We start from the raw sequence: 10,578 nt of genomic DNA on the forward strand, positions 1-10,578 counted from the left end.
CAGGTGTGCATATGGCCATCATACTCAGCTTCACTTCCACCCCAACCCAAAGTGACTTATTTGGAAGTAAATTTCACCAAGTTACATTAAAGCATATTTCCAATAAACCTTATTAGAGAAAAGGGGGAGGGGATTCTGGGCAATTACAGGTCTGAGTGCTACAAACTGTTATTCTTTTATGGAATTTTAAGGCTGACTCCCAGTGTCATTGATGCTTATTTGAACAAACATGACCCAAATCATCAATTCATCATAGATTCAAACACAGCACCTTTTCTCTCCCCTGTCCACTTGCCCCCAGGCTCTCTATAGCTTTGAACTGTGTCTTTGTCACAGCTGCTTCTTCTGTTGCCTAGGGGAATTTCCAAACAAAGCAACAGCTACAAGGGAAGCAGACTCTCAGGCTAGAAGAAAAGTGAAACTAAGCACATCAAATGTTGCCATGCTATGCAGGAAGAAAAGGGACTGTAAACAGAGGAAGACACAGCTCCTCCTTTGGCTGCAATGATCAGAATATTTCAAGAAGGAGCTACACTAATTTTTTGGCAACCCTCTCAGCATGTAGAATCTTTTGGATTTTGTGCTCATTACATTGGTGAGACATGATGCCAGAGCTGTGACTGACATCAGGAGCCTAAGAAAGGTTAAGGAGGAGAGGGGGCTGCCTGAATCAGGTATCTGTGTTTTCACATTTGTCTCCTATATTAACGGAAAGACTAGCAAAACAATATTTTATTAGAGCTTGAGGTACATGTAAACAACCATAGATAGGCACACATCCTACAGCCCAGTTGTCAAAGCTTGAGTTCCACAGAGCTAGATGGGAATCACTGCAAGTGTATTAATGACCGCAGGCTTACTATTTTAGCACCAAACATTTAAAGCTGGAAGCCTCATGCTGGGTGTTGCTTGGGAATTTCGTGAAATTAAAAAAATCAGTGCAGTTGTGAAATCAGTGGCCAAAGTTACAAAATCCTAGAGTTGAAAGGGTCCTGAGGGTCATCTAGTCCAACCCCTGCAATGCAGGAATATCTTAACTAGATCATACATGATAGATGACCATCCAACCTCTGCAGAGGGCAACCTCTGCTTAAAAACCTCCAAGGAAGGAGATCGTTCACCACCTCTTGTGGGAATCTGTTCCACTGTTGAACAGCTCTTACTGTTAGAAAGTTCCTGCTGATGTTTATTCGGAATCTGCTGTCTTGAATCCATTGGTTCGAGTCCTAGCCTCCGGAGTAGGAGAAAACAAGCTTGCTCCATCCTCCATGTGACAGCCCTTTAAACCAGAGCTTTCCCAACTTTTCACACTGGTGACACACTTTTTAGACATGCATCATTTTGCGACAAGGTAATTCAGTTTACTAGCAAACCAGAGGTAAAACTAACCCCTTTCACGTCCCAGCAGAAGCGCAGGAAGAATTGCATGACACACTAACACACAGTTTGGAAAGCTCTGCTTTAGATATTTTAAGATGGCTATCATATCCCCTCTCAGTCTCCTTTCTAGGCTAAACAATCCCCACTCCCTTAACTGTTCCTCCATACCCTTAATCATCTTGGTTGCCCTCTTCTGCACATGTTCCAGTTTGTCAATATCCTTCTTAAATTGTGGTGCCCAGAATTGGATGGTCTGACCAAGGCGGAATATGGCAGCTCTGAAAGGTTCAGTTTGCCATCTTGATTCAAAATGGCATCCAATGGCATTCAAACATAGATAAAAACCTATTCCTTGATGTCAGAAACCACTGTGCAAAATTTGGTTGCAATAGCTTAAGAGGCACCTCAATGCAAAGCAAACAAACAGCTTTCCAAAACAGACAGCAGATTAGCAAAGGGGGCTAAAAAAAGATTTTAGTCCTTCTATTCCAAATTCCAAGTACTATAGTGGTTTTGGGAGGAAATCATATTTGAAACAGGTTGTTTCAGTCTCAATCTCTGTCTGTAAAGTGGGCATAACACAGTACAGTCTACACAAGCTATGTGGGAATAAGTTCCATTGATTTCAATGGATCTTGCTTTTACAGTACACAGCAAAACAATGAAAGTTAAGCAGTAGAAATTATTCTATAACCAACAAGTAATGGACCAAACAACCAAAGGTAGCCTCAGAGGTGGGTTAACGATTAAGCAAGAAAATTTTCAAGTATGGCAGGCAACCCAAGAGACAAAGACTATGCTCTTCAAACTGCTCCAATGCTACAAGGCCCATCCTCATTTCTAAGAGGAAATTAAAATGGAACCAAATATTGTTGGAGAGTTTAATGGCAACTCTAAAATAAGAACTACTAGGGACTTTAGAAACCAATTTTAAAATGAAACACTTTGTTAATATTAAAAACAGCAGAAGTCAAATCAAATGTCAGCCAACAGACATAAGCCCAATTGTGTCTTGCTTGAACTGGGGCAGGTGTCTGTACTGAAATTCATAATTTGCAATAACACACTATAGGATACAAAGAACTTGACCTGGAGACCACCAAATGCTTTCTCTTCTTTAACACTATGCCAGCAATGTCTGACAGAGATCTAAATCAAATGCCTTTTTCATTTTCTATTGCTTCTGCTAATAAGGAAACTCATTCATAAAATAGCCATAAACCAACCTAAACATTTTTATTTGCACTTTTATAATCATTTTAAAGCCAGAGAATCTATAGGTGCAACCCAGGGAAGGTTAAGCCACTTAAGTTCCCATTTGTTTCAATGGGTCTTAATTGCTCAAGTCCCAGTTATTCCATTGGCACTGAAAAAGTGGTGACTGACTTGCTGTGAGATGAAACAAAAGCCTAAGGAGTTCACAAACCCAGGTATACCTGGCCTCCTCCACAGTCAAAGCACCCCTCCTCATTCCCACCCTTTGGGGAGGCTGCTACACCTTCAAAAATCCCTCAGTAGCTGCCCCATGAGCCACAGGCATATTTCCTTTCCCTGTTCACCTCTCACACCACTGTTCTCTCAGTAGCCATCAACACACAAAACCCACCTGCCATGTTTCCTGACAGCACTCTGTATGTTTCATGTTAAAAAACAACAAATGCCAAAAATGGAAATGAACTTATTTAGAACTCCTAAAAGGCAGCTTCAATTCTTCAGAAGCCAACATCAAAATTTTAGGCATCAGAGATCTGCAAAGCATTCAGATTGCTGCATTCAAATATCCAGTACCTAGAGCCTCAATGCACAAGGACACAGAAATCTGTACGGAAGCTGGAGTTAGGGACCCTATGACAACCAGGAGGAGGAGGAGGTGCACAAAACAAGTAATCTAGGGACTGTGTGGCATAGAACTGACCCATCACACAATCTAGCAACAGTGCCTTGGATTCTGCTGTTGTTCAACCAGAATCAACAGAACACCAAAAAATTAATAATGAACCCACCCCACACACAGTACACTGACAGAGCAGGAGAAGCAGAGAGTTTAAAACTTTGGGAACACAAATGAAAAAAGTGGGTACTTGGAACGACCAATGGATATTACACAGCAGGAAAGGTAGAACCACCCTCACTTTCTCAGCACAGCTCAAACAAATCCTCCCCAACTCCATCCAAATAAGAATCCAGTTCTGTCCACTTACATTAGTGCTGAAATGTACTCCATCATAGCGGTAGACCTTGTGCGGGGCCCGCTTGAGCACTGGGTCAACGATGAGCTTGTAGTTTCTCCACTGGAAGTTAGGGGTTTTCTGGAAGTCACCCCCACCTTCCTGATCCATTCTGACTCATTTACCCTAGAGCAGTAGAAATGGAACCAGAGCATTAGATAATATGATTACTAATATGAGAAAGAGTTACAATAACAAAGGAGCCCACTCCTGGCCATTTCTGAAGTAGACATCTTTGAACCCAGAATAGTCACCACCAGCAGATGCGCCTGTATATCCCAGAACTAGAAGAGGGTTTAATATTAAACCGCCTGAACAACTGTACCTCTTCTCCATAATCCATTTACTATCGCCAGGGCTATTACTGTATTGCACAAGCTCAGGGACTTGCACAAAGGTATTTGGCTGTCCATTTTACGCTTCCCTACAATGCTTCCGAGCACAATTCAAAGTGTTGGTGCTGACCTTTAAAGCCCTAAATGGCCTCAGTCCTGTATACCTGAAGGAGCATCTCCACCCACATTGTCCAGCCCAGACACTGAGGTCGAGCGCCAAGGGCCTTCTGCTGGTTCCCTCGCTGTGAGATTACAGGGAACCAGGCAGAGGGCCTTCTCGGTAGTGGCACCTGCCCTGTGGAATGCAACTATTTTATTTTTAAAAGACAACTGAAGGCGGCCCTGTTTAGGGAAATTTTTAATGTTTGATGCTGTACTGTTTTTAATATTTGGTCGGAAGCCACCCAGAGTGGCTGGGGAAACCCAGCCAGATGGGCGGGGTATAAATAATAAATTGTTGTTGTTGTTTATAAAACTTTTATTAAATTGGCCACTTTTGAAGAGGGATGAATTACATACATACTCAGAATTGGGCTTCCTGGATTTGAGATTTGCAGAGCTTTATTGCAGGGACTGTGAACCTGCTACAGTTCTGCAAGATCGCATGGAACAAAAGCTGTGATATATAGTGCAGATTTTTTTAAAAAAAGCAAGCTTCTGTTCCTGTGATTATAAAGCATCCTTGTTGAGCTGTTTTAGATACCTGCTAAAAATATTTGTGTTTCAGCAATTTTACTTGGACATGTTAACAAGTTACATATACCTGTTTTTACATTTTCCTTTTAAATTTTGTTTTTAAATTTTAAACTTGATACAGATAACAGTTTTAAAATATTTCATTACACTGCTTAGGAATTCTTTGATTAAGTAGTTTATAAATCCTTCTAAAGCAATAGCAAAAATACACAATTATGAAGAAATGCTTGATAGCATGCAGGCAGTCCCTGCTCCAATCTTGGTGAGTTGTCTGAATAAGATTTTGAATTACTAAAATGAGACATTTTTAGCCTTGCTCCTCCCATGCCTAAAATATGAATAGTAGAATAAATTGTGCAAACTAAGAGAAATTATGTAACTTGTGCAACTGGAGCAAATTTGTAGCGGTATAATGGCCACTGATTACAATTATCTGACAAATAATTTATAGGGGGACCAGAGTTTAGCTTTTCTTGGAGCAGATTTTTTTTTTAAGCACAGAGCATACACGGGCCTAGTTTTAGAGTAGTTTAGAGTTGCCACACTGGTGGCAAACAGCTTTGCTAAAACAGGAGCAAAATTATAATAATTACCCTGTGCAAATTATTTTCACACATATGCCTCCTTTAATAATATACTCCCTGAATGCGCCATAACTGAAATAACTGAGGTTAATGCCTGAAAAGCATCACCTTGATAAATCTCTTGGTCTGACCTCAAAGTTATTTTTGCCCCTTTTACATATTTGAAAAATGTTAATTTAATACATTATCCTGCCCTTATTCATATTCAACCTCCTATCGAATATGAAGAATATAATTACCAGAACCACATGCCCTCTCTAAGTATAATGCAAATTTGAGAAGCCCAGCAATTTTAACCTTGCAACATGCTCATTGCATAAGAACAGAAATATAGATCTCCAAATAAGTGCAGCACAAAGGGAATGCATGAAAGCAAAAGGCAGGAATAAAATTGTACCTGTTGTGGATTATCTCGTCTGTGGTCAAGCTATTACAGCTGTGTGTTTTTTCTTCCTTCGCAATAAAGCCTGGTTGGAGTTGGTTCAGTCCATAATGTGAAACAAAACACTTGGGAAACTAGGAAGAAAGTACAAAAAGTGAATGTAAAAAAAAAGCAAATGATGGATACGGATTTGCATAATGAAACATTCTCAGGCAGTAGAATAAAAAGACTTCCTTGGAAGACAGATGGCATGTTAGAATAGGGAATGCTGGGAATCAGGACTCCCAATTCTATCCCCTGGTGACATGTATTCCTCCTTACTTAAGAGGAAAAGTTACTTATGCTCACAAATTAAAAATTAACCAAAATTATGCAACAATGCATTACCCTAAAACTAAAATAAAGCAAGATGAAGCAATCTGAATTCAGATGCCTCCAGCTATAGGAAGATTGCATGCTGTAAATTAAATTCTCAAAGTGGGATTACGAAATCCACAGCCCTCCTGTTCTGCTGGGGTCTACCCACAAAGTTTCCCCCCCTATTCTTCAACTTTATCAATAATCATCTTCCTCCGCATATTCGGCTCCTCCCCATCAACAGATTTCCTGATAAAAAGGCTTGCCCTAAGAATTATTTTCCCCATCTAAGTTTTTGTCATTCTGAGATGTTCTCTGTGCCTCACAGTCTTCACCTCTAATTTACTTTGCAGTTAAAACATTGCAAGGTTTACCTGTTGTCCCCCATTTTGAGTACTCCTCCTCTATCCTCTAAAGGCCTTACCTCTAAGCTTTACAATTTATCACGACCTTTTTCAACTTCTCTCCAAGCCATCCTGAGTTAATTGTTCCCATTTGTCTATGGGAGCGCTCTCTCTCTCTCTCCAGCCCCTAAATACATCCATCAGTTCTCCCATTCTCTCTGCCTATCTTCATCTTTCACAGAGTCATGCAGATATGGAAAATCTATTCCTCACAGACATCTCTGCAACATCGCCCATTTCTACCATCCAGCCAATCGGTGGAGATCTCCCTTCTCCCCCTTCCCCTCTTCAAACCCTGTCAGATCATCCTTCCCTTTCAACCTCACCCTCCATGGACCGTTTCACTCTGCCTTGCTGCTAATGGGACCCCTCAAAACAATTTGATTCTCTCTCACACACCCCCCAAAAAAACCACCCCTCGTCAAATGCTCTCCTGCCCCTCAAAATGCCCCTTTCCCTATAGGAATTTTCTATTCTGTAGCATCGGATGCCACCCAAAGGGCCCTTCTTTCCACACCACGCCTCCTCCCGTTGTTTTGGGGAGGCTCGTTTCGCTTCCTAAATGCATGCCTCCAGCGGGGGCGGGGGAGAAAACTTCAGCACCCTCAGTCAGACACCCCCACCCCTTACCCCCACCCCCTGCCAATACCCCCTGGGCGCCCAGCCTGGTCAGCTGGAGGAGGGAGAGGAGGAGAGGCCTTCCTCCCAGGACCCCCTTCTCAAAAAGGCCTCTCCCACCTCCTCCCCCCCCCAAAAATACAACACCCATAGTGCCTGATGCCTCCCCACACAGACTGCCCCCCCAAACCCCTCTCTTCAGTTACAACCCCATCTGCCCTTTTGGGGGGGGTCCTCCCCTCCCTTCAGGTGCCCCGGCCCCGCCCACCCAAGGCGCCCTCCTGCGCCCTCCCCTCCCGCGCGAGGCCTTCTCCTCCCCCGCCCCCCCACAACGCACCCGTCACTCGCGCGCGTTCTCCTCCCTCCCCCCCCCGCCCCTCACCAGCGGAGGGGCTCGCGCGCTCCCCTCTCCGCCTCCCGCTCGCTCGCGTCACCTGCTCCTACCCGCTCCTCCTCCTCCTCCCTTCTCTCAGGGGGCGCACGCGCGGCGACGGCGGCCCCCCCTCCTCCTCCTCCTCCTCCCTTCGTCCGGCCTCTCGCGCTCGTTCGCGCGCTGCCTCCCTCTCCCCCCGCGCGAGCGAGCGAGCTCTCTCTTCTTCTCCCTCGCGCTCTCTCTCGGCGTCTCGTGCTGCTCCGCCGCTATTCTCGCCTCGCGACCTGTGAAGGGAGGACAAGGGGGGGGGGAAAGAAAAGAGGGAAGGGGAAAAGGGTGACAACCCTCTGCCGCTGCCGACAGGGACCAGGGGGCGGGGCCAGAGCGCTCGGGCGAGACTCTCGGGCGAGGCTCTCGCGAGAACTGCTGCTCCTCTCCTCACCACCACCGCCCCCCTCCCTCCTCTCTATGGAGACGGTTTTGCCGGCTCTCCGGCTTCGTCGTCGTTGTGTTGTTGTTTTTTCTGATCTGCGCTTTCGACACTGGGCTGTGAGAGGGGAGGGAAAGGCAATCCACCGTTCACAGGGTCACGCATTTCACTTCGTTTTCCAGTGCTTCCGCAGAACATTAGGTTGGTTGGTTTTTGTTTTTTAAAACTCTTCTCCGGGTTTTTTTTTGTGTGTGTGTGTTTTCTGCGAACGTAGGATGGTGGCGAATCGTTCAATTCGAAATGACAACTAGACTTAAAAGATGGGGAGGGCGAAAATCTAGCCCTCGATTCTTTCCTCGCACATTCGCTGCTGGACCAACCAAATAAAACGAATTACGCTTATATGGTGGGTGCTTAGCACAGGTTAGGTACCGTGGGATAGAGAAGATCGCTCCGCTGATGAGAGTTTGCAAGGCGCCCAGACGACCAAAAAAAGGTGGCACCGACGAATCTGCGGGAGCGAAATCTAAAGTTGTAACGGAATGGCAAACTTAGAAATGCGCGTGACGCTTTCGCGACAAAGAGCGAAATCGCTGCTGTTTAACCCATTTAGCAATTGCAATGAAGGTAACGGGGGTTAGCCCAGAAATTCTGAGTCTGCGCTGTCATTCGGAAAAGGCCCATGTAAATAATTCGGCCCGAATCTACCGAATTGAAATCGCAGCTACCCCAAAAGGTGGTACTGAGCTAACCAGAGTCGACTTCGATACTTTCGTCCGAAAACGAAATTGTAAAGTCTCTTAGCAAAACACCGTCAGAAAAGCCAGTAAGAGAGATAACTATTCCTCGCATTAATATTCGGTTATTTATTTATTTTTAAATACTGGTATGATAGTGTTGAATCTGCTTGGGCAAAGAAAAGAAAGTTTTTTAAAAATAAAAAGCAATGTTTTCAATTCAGGTAATTTTGACACTTTGCAAAATATTTGTTAGAATAGGTGGTGACCATTTTTATTTTTAAGTAGCAGCAAAGGACAGTCCTGTTGCATGTCAAGGATCAAAGGTTTACAATACTCTTCTCTCCTCCGCACCAAGAAATTGCTCCTGAATTCAAAATATAAATACAGTATGTGACACCTCGATTGTACATATGCATGCACACACACAGTTGATTTTCATTTAGGCTTGCTACATAATGAAGAAACATACGTTTTGATTTTGTCCCTAAATATAAGTATATTTAAAGCCTCTCAGCAATACTTAGCTCAGTTGTTTTCTAGTTCCCTTTTACTCTGCTTTATAGTGTGGTGAAAGACTGGAGAGAGGAGATTCCTCCGGTTTTGGATAACTGAGCCCTTTCTTCCATTTTCATATTTTGCAATATTTGAAAATTTCCAGGTGTAAATGTTGGTGAAAACTGTTATTTAAACAAAAACCTAATATTCTAAATTTTGGGATGGAAAATCCCAAATTATTCTGAGATCCACATGATTTGCCATATCTGGTGATAATATGCTGATGTCTGGCAATGTTCAGATATTTAGGTAACATCGCTCCCGCCCCCAGTGATTCAGACTTACCCATCCGCTTCCTTTCAATGTATTTGAATGATTTATCTTCCCATTTTTTTTGATGGTGGGTAGAATTTTGGCTTATCATCATGTATGCAATGAGTCTGAATACCTTTGGGAAATGATGTGACATTTCTTGGCTGGGCCAACATCTGTCAAGCCAGGGCCAAGCCAATGACACAGGATATTTTAATTTAATTTTGTAAACAGAGTATTTTGCATTTATAGTATTTCCTCCCTTCCCCCCCCCAAAAAATGTTGTTTTTTTAAACCCATCCTAAGCCCATAAGAACAGAGAATAGAAGCTGAAATAATAAAAGAAATAAGAGTCACTGATACAGCAGACTTAAGTGTCTGCTTCAACCTCTTCTGTCTTAAAAAGCAAGCTACAAATGAACTTGACCATGCCAATTCAATTTCCATATGTGTTTGAAACTCCCAAACTGAGAAAGAATTGTGTATTTATTTGTTTTTGCTTTTTTAAAAAAATGTTTCCAGAGTCTTATAACTAAAGGCAGACACCCTATTTCGGTCAAAGGATTCCTTTCCCCCTTTTGAAAGCAGTACAGTATTGAGATGTGGGCAGGACGGGGTTAAAGGAGAAGTGTGTGCTACTCATTTTGCTTTCCACCAGAGGGCACCACATGTTCAGGTCTAAAAATTTAACCTCTGGCTGATCTCTACAAATACATAGGCAGGAACAAGAGGATTAGTGGCAGATTGATTTTGACCCCTGTACCTTTCCACAAAGGTGGTGTGGCTATAACTCCATTGCAGAGCACATGGTTTGCATGTGTAAGGTCCCAGAATCTATCCCTGGCAACTCCTGATTCCTATGTGCCTCTCAGTGTGAACCAGATCAACCTGGTACCTTCCAGGTACTGTTTTCAGACTATAATTCCCATCATCCTTGACAATTGGCCGCAATGGCCGAGGCTGAGGAGAGTGATATGCCCAAAGTATCTTGAGGGCCAGGGGTTGACAGCCTCTGCTTATAGCTACTGCACAATCTGCACATGTCTGAAACCATTTTTCAATGGCAAGAGTCAGTATCTAGGTAAGGGGTAGCAAACATGGCACCCATCAGATGTAATTGAACTACATGGGCCATGGATGCTGGGAATTGTAGTCCACATTGGAAGAGCACCAGATCAGCCACACCCCTTCTGACGCTTATTAGCCAGAACGTCCGTTTGCCCACACCCAAAGGTTGCAACTGC

The 10,578-nt window shown here is 43.6% G+C and overlaps 1 protein-coding gene across 6 annotated transcripts in view; it reads right to left on the reverse strand.

Annotated features, from left to right (window-relative positions):
- SETD1A (SET domain containing 1A, histone lysine methyltransferase) overlaps window positions 1–7,718 on the reverse strand; it is a 30,895-nt gene extending 23,177 nt beyond the window's left edge. For 3 of the 6 annotated variants that reach the window (XM_053360718.1, XM_053360717.1, XM_053360713.1), the window contains exons 1-3: window positions 7,429–7,718; window positions 5,621–5,739; window positions 3,582–3,734 (exon numbers count right to left, since the gene is read on the reverse strand). In XM_053360718.1, the coding sequence (XP_053216693.1) occupies window positions 3,582–3,719 (138 nt within the window). In that variant the 5' untranslated portion in view covers window positions 3,720–3,734; window positions 5,621–5,739; window positions 7,429–7,718. Of the gene's footprint in view, window positions 1–3,581; window positions 3,735–5,620; window positions 5,740–6,386; window positions 6,751–7,366 lie in introns of those variants that run through there. The other 3 variants (XM_053360714.1, XM_053360716.1, XM_053360715.1) reach the window with 3 other exon arrangements.
- Window positions 7,719–10,578: the final 2,860 nt, after the last annotated feature.

Source organism: Podarcis raffonei, chromosome 13 (genome assembly GCF_027172205.1).
Source record: "Podarcis raffonei isolate rPodRaf1 chromosome 13, rPodRaf1.pri, whole genome shotgun sequence".
Taxonomy (NCBI): Eukaryota; Metazoa; Chordata; class Lepidosauria; order Squamata; family Lacertidae; genus Podarcis; species Podarcis raffonei.